Below are 18,925 nucleotides of genomic sequence, written 5' to 3'. Positions count from 1 at the left end.
ATTTTTTTTCTTATGATTTTGAGAGATTTTTTTCCCTGTAAATGAATAGGAATATAAACAAATTTTTATGCAAGGTAAGAAGAAAAATGACTTGCACCATTTCTTGGCATAGGTACTGCCTATATATATATATTTTTAATAAAAAATCAAAAATATTTCTCCTTGCTTTTTTGAACAAGCAATTAAAAGACATCTAACAACAAAACAAATGTACTACAACTGGTTTTCAAGCTACTCTCTACCATCTTCCGTCAAATATATACAGTACTTTATTGATTCCATTTAGTCTTGCACGATCTGAAATCTCTCTCAACTCGTTTTCAGTTGCCAGGGAAACATGCAAACAGAGGCCCTCCTCCCACAAATGACACAGTCACATTTTCTCTGCTGGGAAAATCATATGCATCAGCACTTCTGAAGAAACGAGGCTCCTGCAGGGAAAACTACCTTCTTAGTCATGGTTTAAATTCATAGCTACTTAAAAAAAACCACCAACTGTTAGCAAAGAAATACAGGACTAGGATCTCAATAATAATAGCAGTATGATCATGCCAATGTGTGGATGAGAAATCAGAAGTCACATGAGCTGGCTCTCATTCAGAAGAGTATCTCCAGTTCTGGGCATCACTCTCTTTTCTAATAAAACAGATAATTTCCAAATGTCATTGGACTCAGTATAGTTTGAACAGTTATTCTTAGAATAAAATTACTACTCACACAAGTTGGAGATAGGAGAAATTCTTGATACTTAAATCCACATGTTTCTAGTGTTCGCAAAAGTTCATTTCTGAAGTGAGAAGAATTGGAAAGCAATTATGCCCTTCACAGACTCTTATACACCCTTTAAGACCTTTTCTATCCTACGTAAAAACACATTACATGCAATACCTTAGGTACCAAGACTTTCATAACATTCAGTGAAAGAATCAGACAAAGTATTACATTACATTACATTATTATGACTTCATATTTGAAGTCATCCATTTCTGAATGTCAGGAGACAACATTTAAAGTTCAGTGTTACTGCAGCCAAAAATAACTACTACAAATTCACAGGTATCTCACACGTACTTTGATGCAAATACCCCTTCAAAAATATCCCATTTCAGGAAGTGTACATCCCTAGATGAGTGTGCCAGCAAGCTGAGCAACTAGAGGGCAAGACATTTTCTTTTTTGTGAATTATTAAACAGGAGATTAAACCCACTACAAATAGCTCACTGTTTCTCTCTGTCATGCATATGGCATCAGCGAAGCCTAATAAAAGGGCTAATTCAAAAATTAGTGGCTTTGACAATAAAAGCAAGGTTGGACTGTGCTCTATAAACATGAGAAAAGTACTGAAATGGATGCCTTCTTGAAAAGACTTGTCTTTCCTATTCCATGCAGGTTATACCAGGCTACACATAAATCATGACCTGTGAGCTGTATCTGGCACTGTATATGATGCTGCATCCCAAGACAAAGCAAGGATACAGCCTGGTGTATTTTCTGAGTTACAACCTGTTCCAAACGCTGGCCAGCAAGGCACAGCCTAGGGAACCTCAGGCTCTACAGCAGCAGTCTGAACCTCCAGGTGTTCACAGAGAACTGATGAATGCTTTAACCAGTGAGAGAGCTGAACACAGCTCCCAGCTGCCTGCCATATGCATTAAGAAGCATGAAGATATGGAAGCTGGCTCCTCTTTTGTTGCTTCAAGAAATGCTAGGAAATGATCCCACTTTATTCCAGCAAGAAATGAAGATGACTCCTTGTCTCCTGCTTTGTCCACAAGCAAGCATGGTCCTGCTGTCATGAAGTAACCTTATCGCCAACTTTCTTCTTCCTCATTTCAGACAAAAGTTATACGCGCTCCTCACCCTTTCTTTTTGGACCATTTGATGGCAACCATGAACCAGTGGCAATCTACTACCAACAAAGGTACCAAAGAAAGCCACTACATTCTGTTCTGACCTCAACACAAGATACCAGGATCTCCTGTCATGGATAAAAACCCCAAACCTCTGAGTGCTACCCATATTGTTATTTTTCTTTGAGAATTAATATCGACATCTTCTGAAGGATGCAGGATCATCAAAGAAAAACAATGAATCATAGAATGTAGAATGACTTAGGTTGGAAGGGACCTTAAAGATCACCTAGTCCCAACCCCCCACCTATGGGCAGGGATGCCACCCACTAGATCAGGTCGCCTAGGACCCCATCCAACACAGAGTGAACTTGTTCAAGTTCTAACATACTTATCTGCTTAGAGAAACAAATAGTTATTTAACAAGTTCTTTTCACATCCTAAGACCTTAATTCCTAGATTAAAACTGTATTTTTAACCTATAGCTGCTAACTGTGCCTTCTCACTCTTTTCTTCACTTAAATTCTAGGAAATAAAAATCCTGCCTTCTCCTTCTAAAGAAGACAAGCTTTATTAAAAACTAAGCCATGCATATATTAGACTTTACCTCGCAGAAGAGGATTCAAATCCTTTAACATTTTCTAAAAGTAGGTATTTTGGAAGCTTCTGGAGCCTACAAGAAAAAAGAAAAGACCAACAGCTCAGAGTTACAAGAAGTAAACTACATTATATTTATCTACAGATTTGTTCAGCTACAAGAAAGATCAAAACATTCCCATGCCATGTTAATTATCAAAGTTTAAATTCTGCAAAAAAAAGTACCTCAACTTTTGAGGTTGCCTAGATCAAATAATGCCTATTTGAATTAGAAATGTAGACTGTTGCTAATTAAAAAACAAAAAACTACTTTTGTTCAGATGTAATGCTGTGCCCAGCTGTACCCCATGCATGTACTCGTGAAAATGTTTACCACTGTTCATTTCCTAAATCATATTATTACTATTCAAAGATTAAGTTTGTAACAGAACAGATAATTGTCAGGAGGAAAAATACCACCACATAGCTACGGAACAGAAAACTTACTTTCTTTAGTTAAAGTACTTAAACCTGAAATCAATGTTAAAATATCACATCAACTTTAGTGATAACACATCAAAGTCAGCATGCATTTAACTGCTTTAAGAAATGCTACATATTTAGAGTTCAAACTACATATATTCTCAATCTTCTACACTTAACTTTTTCATTTTGATGTGGGGGGAAGGGGAAGGAGCTGCCTGAAGTTTAGCAAGATCAGTGCAGAGGTCTGGCAATAGACTCATTCCAAAAACAGCATATTAAATCTCTGGAGAAAGGAACATAAAACTGTGCCAGGGACCATTCTAGCAATTTAAAACCATAGATGATTCAGATTCAAGTGTCTGGGAACATCTCCTGCCACTGACTAATACTCTAGTAAGGGTAGTGCAGATACAGTATGGCTGCTGTTCTGAGACCCTGCGTGTGGCATGTAGGAATAGAACACTTATGCCAGCAGGCAGCCACTCCATGCACATTTAACAAGTGATTTTGGACTTGCACTGATGTAAATCACAGCAGAATTTGTTTTTGCCAGTTCTTAACTAACATCAATTACAGAAATTCAATGAAGAATTAAAGTGTTTCACTAGAAATTTGAAAATGAACGTCAAATATGAAAATACTAAAAATAGTATTGAACTGAAAAAGAAGCAGCAGCCAACCTGCCCCTAAAAGAACAGAGAATATCTGTTGGTACGTTTACCCATGCTCAACATCGACATCACCTACTCTGAAACCTATTTTTGAAGTGATAAATCCAGAGCAGTGCTTGAAATGCAAGAGCTCGTACCGGATCAACGTGTCACAAGGCAAATAATCACTGTACAAAGAGTATGTGTTAAGTACTTGGCACATTTTAACATTAGTAATGTGTTGGTAAAATTAGCAAACTTCGAAGTCTTAGCATTAGATTTTCCTGGGTTATGGCTTGAACATAACAAACAGACAGTATCTGGACCACTTGGGCCAAACTTCATGTTCAGTGGCTGGGGCTTAAAGGATTTCTCAGGCCTTTCCAAATCTTGGACTTGTCCTTTCCACGCCTTTAACATTTGCCTTTCCAGACTATTAGCCTTATTTCTGCTACATTTCATTCTAAAAGGAGGAACATAAGGTAGGAACAGCCAAGCGACGAGAAATTATTCTATAATTTTCACAATTTCAATGCATGCCGTACCAATTTAGAATGCAAAGTGATAATTCCTATATTAAGAACTTCCCTTTTTTGGGCTGAAATACACCCTACTCAATGTCTGGCAAATATGTCATTTCCAAAACATACACAAACATTATCTCATTAAAACATAAATCTACTGGAACCAAGAAACTCTGCAGAAGCCACCATCTTGAACATATTACAGACAGCTCACAGTAACTATTGCCTCAAGAAACAACCTGCCCAAGGGAGATAAGGGACGTCTCATGGGATGTCGAGATAAAGTGTCACAGCCAAGCCCAGCTCCTTTGCATCGTCATGACGAAAAACATATGTCCTGTCGTGACTAAAGCTTTACTTTTGAGAAGGAAAAGCCTCTGCCCTTTATCCAGCTAAACCCACAGCAACCAGGAAAAAAACATTTCCGTGTTAATGCACAGCAGTGCCCCCAGAGCAGCCCTCCTCATAACGGTGTCTCAGTTTACTGAGAAGGAATACTGAGGTCAGGATTCTCTTCTGGATAAGGAAGGTACTATTATTCTGACAAATGATTAACTTAGTCCACTATCTGCAGTTTTTAATTTATCATTTTGAAAAGTCAGTTGTGAGGAGGACTGAGCTGAGTTTCTTATTCAAAAAAAAAAAAAACAAAAAAAAAACATTTTTCACAATTTTTTAAACCCACATATTTCCCTCCCCTACCCCCCCCCTTTCTTTTGTCTGTGCTAGAAATGGGAGAGTAATAATAATCTAGCTTTTTACCTATTATTTGTCTAACTTACTGGGATATGGAATCTAGTCAAATGGTTGTTGTGTGTTCTCTGCCACAGTTTTCTTTGGTGACCCCAGTCAAGCCTCTCAGCCCTTCTGCGTCTACGTTCTCTATCTGCTGGTGACAAGGGCAAAGAGGTGGTCGCACTAACATTGCCAGCTGCAAAGCTGTTTCTGGAAGAAGAATGAAGAAACTCTTCTCCCAGTGCTAACAGCAGGTTGAGAGAAAGCAATACAGGGCAGGGGAGGAGAAAGAGACAGACAGACAGACCTCTCTCCCCCCTCCTCCTCCAGTTCTGAAAGTAAGAGTAACCCACATGGAATGAACGTAGAGAGAACAGTTGTCCTGGTCTCCAGCAGAAGCAGGACTACCAGGAATGGCAAGTTAACTGGTGGACTGTAATTGATGCAATTTTTCAATGCCCAATGGACATCACAGTCCAAAAGCAGAGATTTCTGAAAAATAAATCTCCCTGAGCAACTGCTTGCTTCATACCCCCATGAAGGTTTCTTACAGTGCCGTGCATCTCTTTGCAAAAAGAACTGCAAGCATCACTTGGAGCTGATTTTAACGCTCTTGGTAAGAACAGTTTAAGTCAGCAATAAACACTTTGCTTGGATTTACTGTTTCAAAACTTACAGCCATAATTATCTACATTATTCATGCATTTTTATTAGGAACCAGTCCTGTCTGACCAGACAAAAATGGCACAGATGCACACACAAAAGAAGGGTACTGCTCTGACAGTTCAGTGCTATTTGAAATTTTTAGGATTACAACTCAAAACAAGTGATTTACCACAAATCAAACAAATACAAAATCTGCCCCAAGATATCCAAGAAGACGAAATAGACATTTTAAGAAAGAATGGAAGGGAAAGGAAGATGTATTGTATTGTGCACCCAATAACATAGTTTTAAACAAACTCTTTCAAATGCTACCTATTCATAAGGTGACTAAATGTTGAATCAAAGTTTTTAATGCGGTGTTTCAAACAATTTTCGTGTTTCCATGATGCATATTAGCAAACTATTATATTACCTGTTCCTGTTTTTAAACAGTCAGTGCAAGTTTGATGCTGAACTGAAAATAAACAGTACCCAACTTCTTTCATTTATGATATAGCCACAGTTTAAACAGATACACAACAAAAAAAGAAAATCAGACAAGGAAGGCCTCTGCAATAACTATGAGATGATAATGACATTAATACAATACAAGAATTTTATAAGTTACATATGATCACGTGAAAACAAATGAGTAATACAATGAAATAGTTATAGTATCCCTGCAAAACATTATGGATTACTTGTCTGGCTACAATATAAAACACCTAGTTGGTAACAAAGGCTGAAGAGTCAAGGTGGAAGTTAACTCGTACCTTGGGAGAATATCAAGAATATAGAGAAAGCTCTTTGTCCGCGGATCAGATACATCACCTTGTAGGCCAATTCTACAAAAGAATAAAGAAACACCCGTGGATTACTTGCAGAAGACCATCATCTGACTTACGTTTTTCTACAGAAGGCCTAGAGTTTTGGCTTTGAGCTTTGAAAAGAGATTCTGCAAAATCATCCGGTCCAGACATGATGACCTGCTCACAGAGGCAGTGTCCTATGAAATGCTCTAAGGAATGAAAGTCTGACCTGGAATCCATCAGCTCAAGAGATTAAAATTGAAGCATTCAGTATTGAAACCAACTCCCCAGTCTGCAAAGCATTTAGCTTTGTGGTCTTAGCCAGCAAAAACCTTCTGAAAAAAAAAAAGCAAAACAAAAACAAAACAAAACCAAAAAACATATGCACACCCTGAAGTTCCTGGGAACAGCCAGCTATTTTATATTGAATATATTAAATTATTCATAAAAACGAAGGCCTCAGTGCTCACTATTTTGCAGGATCAATCCCCATGTGAATAACTTTGTAGCCAATTTTGTAACACCAAACTGGACGGCTCAAGTAGGTTACAATACTGATAGTAATATAATAATGCTTCCAGGCCAGGGTTCCCCTAACTTATGCTTGTATTAGTTCTTAAGAAGACTTAAACCTTGGTAGAAGAGCTTTAGCAAGTCTATAAGATAGTCAGTCATACAGACTACTCTTTTTATTATACTATAAAAGAAAAATATAAAATCGAAGGAATTATCCCACCATGCATCAAGTGTTGGCACAAACACTTTGTATAGGTCGGCACTGCTTTAGAGAGAATTCTTTTTAATCTTAGGGTACTCATTTGAGTTAAACTTTCTTACACAAGTAATTTCATCACCATCAAGATTTTTTTCATGAAGCTACTACTTTGCGTAAGTATAGCTAAGAGAATCTTTCCTCCAATGATCACTGCTGTCAACCTATGTGAATTCAAAACCAAATAGATAAATAAACTCCCAGTAGGTTCAGTTCTTAAACACTGAGATATTTCTCAGTCATACACAAAATCCTTTCAAAGCCTTTATGATCTGTTTTCAAGATGTTGTGCGTGTATGTAACTTGCATGTATATCCAGACACTGACACTCCTAATGTTGCCTAAAATAGAAATATTCCTCAGAATAAACTGTTTGTGTGCATGTGCAACTTTCACAGTACAAATAAGAACAGATTCCACTCTTAGTCACAGGCAGAAGTGAGAAATTCCAATTCTCCTTCTGGAGTTACCCCCGTAAAATATTAGACTGATAATTAAGAGAAAGAAAGCACCCCAAAACACAGAATCCTTTACTTTCACTGTTACGCAAACCATAATGTGTGCAAAATAGGTGCTTTAAAAAGCTTAATTAATTTTAACTGAATTAAAATATACATTAAAAGAAGTGTGATCAATAATTAAAATTCAAATTGCTGCATTTCTTTCACTTCAGTAAACCTCATGGTGAATAGAGACACAAAACAGTTGCTTAGGAAGATGAAGCTACACAGATGAACCAAACATCATAACACTCTTGAAAACATTTCTCCTTTAACAGTACAAATTATAAAAACTGCACTTTTCTCCAAAATGTGCTATATCTACCTTGTAAATGGCTGACAAGGAGGGCTCATCAAAATCATATCAAAAGATAATCTGTCAAATTCTTTCAGTGTTATGCCCTAAATAAAAAAAAAATAAAAATAAAAGATTTTTGAGTATTGTAAACTGTATGAAACTCCGAAGTCATTCTTCAGACAAAACTATTCCATTAATATCCCAGTTTCTAGTTAGAAAAAACAAACAACCTCTCTAATCACCCGTTTAACCTAATAACTTCTTTCTTTTTTATCTTAGCAAACCATACAAAGCAAATATGTATTAATTGTTTCAAAAATGAACCAAAAACACTGATTATGTCTGGATTTATACATAATCTTGATTTTTTTTTATCTAATCACTCTCAGAAGAGATGTAGCAGTTCAAGGTTCTTTCAGCTGATCACATCAAAATAACTGACAAGATATTTCTCCCCATCCCTCCTCCAAATAAAGTATCATCGTTGGGACATTACATCTTTGTACATCAAAAAAGTGTTGACATATCCAAAACAGATGAAATAAATAGCAGAATTTCTCAGAAGATGAAATACCTACATGATGTAAACACAGATGAGCCTAGAAATAACATGATAGACCCTAGGTTACCATAAGAAATGATGCAACGGCACTCTTTGCATAAGTGCTTTCAGACAGATGTTTGGCAGCATGGACTCAAGAACCAAGCAGTTATCCTCAGAATTGTAGACTATTTCTACCTTATGTACAGTAAAGCACTTCAGAGATTAAGCACTTACACACCCAAGAAGTACTTTACAAAAGAAATATAAATAGGTCATAATGAAAGTTGTGGATTTTTTTTTCTTTTTCTTATAAGAGAACACCCTAGAAGAACGCTGACATGAACTAATTATTTTTCAGCATAAATGAAGACACTGTGTTTATAGTATTGCAGTCTTGGTGTGAAGGTTTTGGTGAACTGCCTTTTCAGAGCAGAACTGTGAAAATTTTACCATGGGCTTTGGCCATGCATGAGCAAACAGGACTTTTCACAACAGTGAGAGCTTACATATACTGAGTATACTCAGCATACGGATGTTATAATCAAATTTTTACAAAAATGCAATACATATGTAGTAAATGCAGGGTATTTATCTGAATTTACAGTAAGGCTTACTTTCCGCTGAAGAGAAAAAAAATACACACACACATATTTATGTATTTTAAAGGAAAAAATATGTATTTCGTACCACAATTAAAAATTGTCTGCTTAGTGGCAGTTTCTGAGATACGATAAACATTAAGATCATAATCCATGATTTCTAATTCACACTGCACACAATAAATAATAAACAGAAAATGCTGTACATGGCACATGTCATAGCTTATCTATCAGTTAACCTTAGACAGATGCGTTTTAACTCTTAGGAAGTCATTACCAGCGCATCCTGTGAAGTTTACTTCATTCTAGTTTTTTGCTGAGTAAAAATCCCACAAAGCCATTATATGGTTGAAAACAATAGTCTGCAAAAAACATTTCTGTTCAGAGAAGAAAGAATTAGGTTTGTGGCACAAATTAGTTACACAGGAAGAAGTTCCTCTATACTAACTTCTAACACTAGAAGGTCAACATATTAAGGGGCCAAGAGGGGAGGAGAAGGCTAACGATCAAGTAACTCAGTGAGACAAAGAAATCACTGCCTTACATATTTTGAAGGATATCTATATCGCAAAGTGTCACATTACTGTCCACAGACTAAATCTGCTATTTTTTCCAATAGATTTAAGGAAGGTCTTACTGACTGTAATCTGTTCTCTACTATAGGGAGATGTAAGCATTTTTTCCTCTTCTGTTCCCATATAAAACTGTAAACTGTCACCACTCTGTTATTACTGAGCGCTGAATAAGCAGCTAACCTTTAGCCACCTATTTAAGTCTTGCTTAAGCTGATGTCTTGAAACAAATTCAGTATCTTTTACTGTCATGTTGTAAAGCTGTAAAAGAAAAATAAGTTTACGGTACTATATGAACGCAGGTAAAACCACATATCTAGTCTGCTCCTCTATTATTAAAGTATGAGCCAACTGTACCTATTTCTTCTTCAAATAATTTGGAAAAGGGCCAGAAATCCTAAAACACATGATCTCCTGAGCCCACACAAATAAAAGCAAGACTGTCCCATCCAGTATACTTTCCTGTGTTTTACTCAGATCAACTATAATTACAAAGCAAAGGCATGACTCCAACAGATTTAATTAAATTCTTTCAAAACACGAAAATATTTTTTAATCTAAAAATGTGATTTTTGTCATTCCTTTCGAGCTGGAAAGCATTCCTCTTGACATTCACATAACCCTTCTTGATGCAGCAATCAAGACTTTCAGGAAAAGATCGCAGTGTGAGTATTCCTATACTTCAATGCGCAAACACAGAAAAAGAAATGAAAGTTATTGTAAAACTGCTATAGTCAAAACACCATAAATTAAGTCTGTTTGTTTCTCCTTCTTACTACTACAGATAGGGAAGACAATCTGATTCTAGAAATGCCAGACTAGAAGCAAAAAAAGATACTCATTACTCACCTCAATCGTCTTTGCCCATAGTGGTGTGCTGGGAAAGTTGTGCTTATAAACTTCGTTGGCAAGAGTGTTCACATCAACAGCAGCAACAACTTCTGCAGATGTGCAGCTTTCTAAAATTAAAAAGAAAGAACAGCAAAGAAAAATGTAGCTTCTCTTTATTATACTTGGAAAATTAGTTTGTTCTGTTGCATTACAGCTGTGCTCAAAAATAAAAGGGAAATGACAAAAATCAAACTCTGTTGTGCTGCCTTTGAAAGTTTATATGAAATATGTACCGTGCTACTAATCATATGGGCAATACTTCCCTCCCTTATGCATCCAAAAAGGGAAGCTAACTGTGCCCTTCTTAATTTGTAGATACAGCCTCTGTATCTACAGAAGGACCAAGTTCCTTCGCTGGAGGAACGCAGCCCATGGCAATGGGCTGAGCCCTGCGGCCACTGCCTGCGACTCTCTGGCCCCTGACAACTTATAAGAACCATGTGTGTTATTTTTTTTTGGCTGTCTGCTCACCATGAGAAGCAGTATACTTCTAAAATACGTCTGAGGTATGTATGCTGGTGGAATAAAACTTTAAGAAGGTACCTGAAAAGTATTTGTGCTTATATTCCCTACAAAGCCTTGGGCCTCGAACCCAACTGCTGCCCCTGTTGGGTTCAAGGTCCCCAAAATAACAAACGCTTTGAAGGAAAACATTAAGCAGCTCCTAATCTCTTGTTATCAAAGGAAGTATTTCTGGGCGCTTAGAGCCATTAATGGAAAAGAGAAAAGGACAATAACAAACCTACCGACAGCTAAGAATAATATAAATAATCAATGGTCTGTTTAGAGTAACAGAATAACAGGTCTACAGAAACTTAACGCATAAAAAGAGCAGTGTTTAAGCTGCTGCTCATCATGCCACACTATTTATTAAGAACTACAATAGCTTCCCCGAGGCTTTTTTCAGAAAGATAGGCTGTGGTCACTGGGAAAACTGCACGCAGAGAACAGTGAGTGTTCTTCCTGCACCAGACCAGACCACTTCCAACCACCAGGAAAGCCACGTTACGGTCACCATCACAAAGCCCCCATTGAAACACAGGCAATTTTAACAAGGGTTCTGTAAGCCCACAGAAACAGGGCAAATAGCCATATATATGCCTGCAGGTACCCTCACAACGTGCACAAGTGACATATTAACAAGTGACCTTATGAGACATCCTACGAATTACTGCAAGTCAGCTAATTATTTACAGTTTGAGAGGATGAAACACCAGCTACGATGTCTCCAGCCCATATACATTTGAGCGATACAGTTATCACCCATCTACTATCTCTTACCATTCACGTTTTCAAGGCCATCTCATTCAAAACTAAGATGAAAGAGAAATCTGAGTATTGCAAAGGTTGTAGCAGATAGCTTAAGAAAGATCAACCGAGTTGTCCAGCATTTACTTGGTGCAATAAATGGCAAGATGAGTAAGAGTTTGCACAAGAAAAAATAATTCCAATGGCCACCCACTGAGGGGCTATGTACGAATCATTGTTTGCAGTTACTGTGTTGACATTTTGAGTGCAAATTGTAACCGAAGTTGTTAAACACAGGTGTATCCACAAGGCCAACAGAATGACTACACCTGAGCTTACAGAACAGGTATGTTAACACTGACATCTAGTGAGAAAAGAGCATCCCCTTTGCAGGTTGACTAAACTGAAAGGCATAGTCAAGAAGCAATGCTAGCGTCTTCCTATAACAAGTTGGAACACCTAAGTAATAGAAACAAAGTGCTGTTTAAGCAACTGCTTTTCTCGTTTATTCTTTCAGTTCTTAAAGCATGTTGTCCTAATGAACAGATCCTTACTGTGTGTTCCAGGCGGCCCGGAAGAAAAGAAAATAATCAGTAATTTCCAATTATTAGCTAAATGAACACCCAGTTTAAAAATGACAATTGGAAAGGCAGGCAGCATGCTTTGCCCTGCAACTCATGATTCAGATGTTTTACAGGATGAACATCAGTCCAATCTCTTCATACATACAAAAAAAAAGAAATACCGTGGATTTGCAGAGGACTTCATCAGCCCAAATGCCTGGAAATCCTCAGAGAGAGCACAGAACTAATAATTTATTGACACACACACCCCCCACAATAAAATGTTCAACCTAAACAAGAGATGTTAACCCACATGGGAGGAGACAGCATCTTTTTCCTGAACTATCCCATCTGACATCCTCTCTTCCCTATTCAAGGACCTCATAATTTTTTCAAAGCTTCTCCTCCTTCTCACTCAATAGCTGTGGTTCACTTGGGAGTTCCTGTTACAGAGCAGACTCCCTCTAAAAGCTGATTACGTGTATTTTTGTGGAACTACGCTGGAAACGCATGAAGGAGCTCGAGCGGACAAGCAGATCTCACGCATCAAACCTAACAAAGAAAAGCTTGTGTAAATTTCACATAAGGTGAAAATGAAACATTTGTAAACAATTCTCCTGAAACGCACATAACTTTGATGTTAAGCTGTGACATTTTGCTATGACAACTACATTTGTTAATTGAACATAACTGTAAGAACATATCATTACAAAAGACCAAAAACCAGTCTACAAAACCAGAATGAAGGTTGTGTTTAACTATCTATCCCCACCGACAAAAGGCACAAAATCAACTTATGTTACGGCTCAGTAGGAAGCCACAGACAATGGGGAAGTTGCTGAGGGAGGCGTTACAGCCTATTTTTAGGCAGACTAGAGCATAAAGCTCTCTGTAGGCTGAAATCAGGTGAAATCAAACTTGTATCATCCTATTAGAAACGTACTGATTTTGCACTTGAGTCTTAAAACCTCATGAATACATATAACAGAAGCCCTGTAGCTTAATAAAATTGCTGCAGAGGCAGCAAAATCAAACTTCGGGCACCAGCTCTCTGTTTTGCTGCATGCACAAAGCTGACGAGCTGTGTTAGCCGTCTAACATCCACTTGTTCACGCTGCGATGACTGGAAGGTGTGGCACTCGAAACAAAGGAAGGCAGGATGTGTGTTAGCTTCTGACTTGGAAAAAAAAAAAAAAAAAAAAGGTGGCATCTACAAACTCTGAAAATAAAATTTCTGACTTTATTTGCCCTTTTCCATGCCAGAATCATTGATTCCTTTGTGATGCGTTTCTAGCAGACCTTAAAATTAGCATAGATCTGTTTATATCCACCCCTCTACTTCTGCACCAGAATCATCAATGCCAGCAGAGCACATGAAACGCACGGAGCTACACCAAGGGCAGCGCCGCAGATCCCACTGTGTTGGGAAATCAGGGCCAAAGCCAATTATCTACACTAACAGGTATATGGAAACAGATGGAAAAGGGAAGATTAGTCACACACTGTGTCAGTTGTGTTTCCCTTTAGAACAGACAGCAAAGATTTCATTTCTGAGCTGTCAGCTCGTGGCTTAAATGATTAGGCTGAACTGTCCATGACTACAGGCAGCGCGATTATCAGGAAACTTGATTCTTGCTTCCTGCAGGATACTTAGCAACTTTTTTCCACTGCTGTATTCGTGCAGGCTTTGTTCATGTTCAACCATATAAACCGTGTAAATTTACATTATAGCCCAACCAGCACCATCCTGCGCTATAAAGGGCTACATTTTAGACAGCTGTTAACATCAAAATGAACTTAGGCGGAAAAACTTCTTCAGATAAGCAAGGTTTTTGTTTAACATTGTGCTCAATCTTATAGCTGCTTGCCAGTTCTGTCTGCTTTTCCTCCCCGCCTGAGATAGCTATGCTATGCAGTTACGCACTTCAGTTCATTACGCTGTGCAGTTCATGGAGATTATCAAATAAAACGAACAACAATAAGCGCGGAAGACAGCCTACAAAAGACTAATTCTTACTCTAAAACTTAAATATAACAGCTGCAGTGGAAAACTGTCATTAACTTTAGGGCTGCAAAATTACAGTATTTTTTAAAAGTGGTCCTTTCACATTTTATGCACAGAGATATATTTTTTCAGTGGCCTGGCAGATGACAAACGCTTGTGGCAGAGACCTGGAATCTGTTTTTCATGGGAAAACTGCCTAAATTAATATGCCATTTTGAGTTTGCTTTGGTTGGGAATGAGTTGGAGCAGGCTGTTTGTTTGATGGAAAGTTGCTAAGGAAATGAATTAGAGCCACAGAATTTCTAAAAATAAAGGTTGTATTTTTCATTGTAGAACTCTGTTCTTTACATACTGCCAAAACATTCACACATGCATTACGTACATATAAAATATCGGAGGTTTAGACATACATGATCCAAACATCAACCTTTGCAAATCTTGCAGTGTTTGGAGCACAGGATGGGAAGAAACACATTCCTATCTTTTAGCTGCTTCAATCCTTCACGATCGTGAATATGAACAGGCTCAAAAACTTCCAACCTTAATCAAGCTCAACTTCCAAATTATATATTTTTCCATGCCTTTGCTGTTAAAATTAAGATATGACTGTAAAGCATTCAACATCTGAAACCAGAAATTCTGCATATGGTGGATTATCTACAGCTAAAGTATCAGCACCAAGCTAGACAACCCCCAAGATTTTTCTTACTTAGTTTTGGACTGAAACCTAAATTCATAAGCAGGCCTCCTTACACTGCCCAAAAGAACCTGAGTCAACTACACATCAATAATTTCTACATACAGCAGTATGTAGAAATAGAGGAAGACTTGGATACACACTTCTGTGCATCTATTGAAATTCATTTATTTCTTAGTGTAGGTGAGGACAATCTAAAAAACAATTGTGCATTACTTGTTGCCAAATGCATTCTACTTTAATGACAACTGCCAAAACAACGAACATCCTCATCCTGCAAACCCAATTATACGCTGTCCTAGAATTAAGTTTATAAAAAATTGCTGCCAAAAAGGACATCAAGGTAAAAAAAAGAAAGCCACAGATTTCCTGGAAAATACCTATTTGCCATTGAAAACGCTGACAATTACACAGAAAAAAATACAATGTTGCATCAGTGCTGCTGAACATAACTGGCCAAAAAACTGGCTGCGTAACAGAGCCAGGAACCAACACTGAGCGAGAAGTTGCCAGAACTACAGAATCCATGTTGCAGAACAAGTAGCTCTCCCGGAGAGGCTGCACAGAAGTATTTTATGTTTTCTCTCTTTTCTAAATGATTCTGTTGTTGTTCTTGGCTGTGTAGATTCAATAGAAAACATACCAAGAAAACAGAGTATTGCACATAAGCTTCATCTCTCATGCATCTGGCTTATAAAAGCACTCGCAAAATGGAGGGCTTTCCTTCAAGCTTCATATTTATATGAAAAAAAAGCCTGCTAAATGACATCCAAAAAATTGTACGAGAGACATCTTCAAATAGCATGGTTTCAGATACACATATAGGCCTAAAACATATAAGAAATCCTATTATTATAATACAAAAAGTACTTTCAAAGGAACATTCACTTTGCTGTTTGATTTCCACATAAAAGCAAACACTTAAATCCTCTTGACTTTACTTTCTTCCTCTAGAAACTAAGAAAACTGAATCCAGATGTCTAAAAGACTTAAAAAGAAAAAACAGCAAAAGAGATCAAAACGGCTGACTGTATCAGTATTCCTGAATGCAATTCAATTCATCAAAACCAGTTTTATATAATGGCCTGCCATTAAATATATAACTCGGTGCAAATTATGTATACCCTTTCATTCAGTTGCCTATTAGCTTTCACTAGACTTGAAATAAGATTCTCATCTTATTGGAAATAAATTTACCCTTCTGGGAAGCAATACAAATGCTTTGGTTAATTCTTTCACTCTCCAAACTACACAAGATATAAACGATATATACATTTCCAAGCCTTGGTATGTCCCCTGTGGCGTCATTCAATCAGTATATCTTTTGGACACAAGTTTACAAGTATTCTGATAATCTTCTAAGGCTGCATTTCCAATATCCCCATTCCTTAAGTATTTTGTTGTGTTGCAAATGGTGTTTTCCTAGTTGGAGATGGATGGCTACAGGATATCACATCTGGCATTACAATGCATTAATTACTGCAGAACACAACTGAACATTCACAAGACGCCTATTATTGTGTTAAGAGCAGAGACAGGTGACATTCAGTAAATATTTGTTATACACATACAAAAACCAACACATGACAAGCTGAGTGAGGGCCATGGTGTAGGCTAAGTTTCCGGAATCTAAGTTTCAGGAATCTGTCCACTTTCTATGGAAATATGGAAACTGTCTGGAATCATAGAATGGTTTGGGTGGGAAGGGACCTTAAAGATCATTTAATTCCACCCCCCTGCAAACCCTCCCTGCGTGTCTGTAACACATAGTTCCCCACCACTTTAAGGAACAAGACTACAAGAAAAGTGTTACCGTTACCGCCATACTCTCTCTTGATTCCACAAAGCCTCCAAAATCTACAGCTCCATACCCAGATATATTTTGCTCTTAACACTCAAAAGGATGTGTTTGGAAATAAGAAACACACATTACTTCAACAGGTGGTTAGGATTATTTACAATAACAATGAGGGTACCTATTTTGGTATACAATGTATTTTTACATATTATACATATACAAAACATACATAAGCATTCAAGCAAAAATTATACAGTAGAAAAATGCCTCACTGACAACAGTTTAAGTGAATGAATGATGCTAAGTGGACTCTACCCTAAGCATAATCTTTTAGTATTACATAGCTCACTGGAAGAACAAGATAAAGTGAGTTTTCATCTGATGTTTTTAGGACAATGCTCTCTGCTGTACAGAGTAACAGAAGGGCTGTTAATAATTATGAAAGGTTTAGTATTTGAAGGACTGTAGTTGTAATTAAAATTATTATCATGATCATTGTAAATGATACAGATTTATGTTGACACCTGGACTGAGCACAGTAACAAAGCCCAGGGTGCTTTACAAAGGAGCTCAATAACCCTAGCTCAATTTTTTTTATTTGGGAAAGCCAAGTCACAAAGAGTCTATGGGACTTGGTGAAGGTCACCCAGGCCACGGCTTTTACAATTTAAAATAAATAAAATTCTTCTCCAGAGTTCCTGATACCAGATCAAAAACTCACCCAGGCACATGATCTAGCATGAACTCACAATATCAACTCACGTGTTATATTCGATTTTCATCTTTAGAAAATATCAGCTTTTCACCAAACTACGTGAGATAGTGATATGGTTTAGTGGAGGACTTGTTAGTGTTAGGTCAAAGGCTGGACTAGGTGATCTTGGAGGTCTCTTCCAACCTAGACGATTCTGTACTGAAAGATGAAAACACCGAGTCTACCTGCATGCCTATGGGATAACCTGGCTAATTTGCCTGTGCGCCTGTGTGACCCTGATCCCATTTGCAGCAGGGGCATGCCAGCAGATGAAGGATCACATACTAATATGTGCAAAATCAGGGTTTTCCTGAGAGCAGGTACCTGGGCTGAGGCAGGACCACAGATCCCTCACCTCCATCCCGGTACTCTCTGGGTGCATGGTGCTACCCAGCGGGCCACAACCACTTCGGGGCACTGCCCTGTTTACACCCGTGGACCACTGACACAAACACCTCACTAGCCAAAACCCAGCTGCCACCTCCCCTTACAACTCGCCCCCACGGCCACCTCACGGGCACAGCCCCCTCCCCGGCCCCCCACCGCTTTCCTGCCCCTAGAGAAGGGGAGGACGCGCCTGGAAGCTGGGGGATGAGGGGACAGGCTGGGAGATGAGGGGAGAGGCCGTGCCTCCACCCAGGGCTTCCTCCCTCCCCTCCTTCCCCACGGTGCTTGTGCAAGACGGCGGGGCTGGGGCAGGCGCTGAGGAGAGGGGCCGAGGAGAGGGGCCATCTTAGCCCGCCCCGTCGAGAAGATGGCGCCCTCCGCAGCGCCCAGGGGGCCGGGGGCGCAGCGGGAAGATGGCGCCCTCGCGGGGGAAGGGGAAGGGGGGCCCCGAGGAAGGCGCTGGCGGCGGCGGGTACCTCTCAGGGCCTGGTGCATGCCCCCGATGCCGCTGTACAGCTCCAGCACCCGCAGCGCCGCCATCCCGCAGCGCACGGCTCGGCCCCGCCGGCCGCCTCCCCGAGCGCCGCCCGCCCGTTCCGCTGCTCTTTCGTTCCCACTCCGCTCGCTCAAGGGCTGCCGGCTTCGTGGGGCGCTGCTAATTGCTCATTAAACCCCAAAACGGGCTGGAGCCCCGTGGGGGAAGCCACCTGCTAGCATAGCCAGTCCCTCGCCTACGTGGGGAGGCCGGTCGTGTGGGTGAAATCAGCAAAGGGCGTGCTGGAAGGGCAGGCTGAGGGCAGAAATTGATTAGCGTGGCTTGTGCCTTGCAAATGAGGCAGGGCTCTTACTGTCTCCCCAAGCCCAGCCTGTCAGCAGGAACCCCGGAGGCTGCTTCCCAAACTATGCAGGCCAGGCATGGGGAGAGAAAGGAGAAAGGGCCCCCAAAAGGGCTGTGCCCGCCCGCTGGGGATGGTGCCGGTCTGCTGTCCGGCTGGGCAGCTGATGCTAATGGCATGTGGCAA

At 39.3% G+C, this 18,925-nt stretch overlaps 1 protein-coding gene across 1 annotated transcript in view; it reads right to left on the bottom strand.

The window, feature by feature from the left end:
- Nucleotides 1-18,662, bottom strand: part of TRDMT1 (tRNA aspartic acid methyltransferase 1) — a 30,663-nt gene extending 12,001 nt beyond the window's left edge. The window contains exons 1-6 of the mRNA XM_035545376.2: nt 18,380-18,662; nt 10,410-10,519; nt 7,873-7,949; nt 6,240-6,311; nt 2,458-2,523; nt 718-787 (exon numbers count right to left, since the gene is read on the bottom strand). Coding sequence (XP_035401269.1) covers nt 718-787; nt 2,458-2,523; nt 6,240-6,311; nt 7,873-7,949; nt 10,410-10,519; nt 18,380-18,443 — 459 coding nt within the window. The 5' untranslated portion in view covers nt 18,444-18,662. The remainder of the gene's footprint in view (nt 1-717; nt 788-2,457; nt 2,524-6,239; nt 6,312-7,872; nt 7,950-10,409; nt 10,520-18,379) is intronic.
- Nucleotides 18,663-18,925: the final 263 nt, after the last annotated feature.

The sequence above is a fragment of the Cygnus atratus genome, chromosome 2 (assembly GCF_013377495.2).
Source record: "Cygnus atratus isolate AKBS03 ecotype Queensland, Australia chromosome 2, CAtr_DNAZoo_HiC_assembly, whole genome shotgun sequence".
In the NCBI taxonomy this organism is placed as follows: domain Eukaryota; kingdom Metazoa; phylum Chordata; class Aves; order Anseriformes; family Anatidae; genus Cygnus; species Cygnus atratus.
This window is presented reverse-complemented; position numbering and strand designations above follow the sequence as displayed.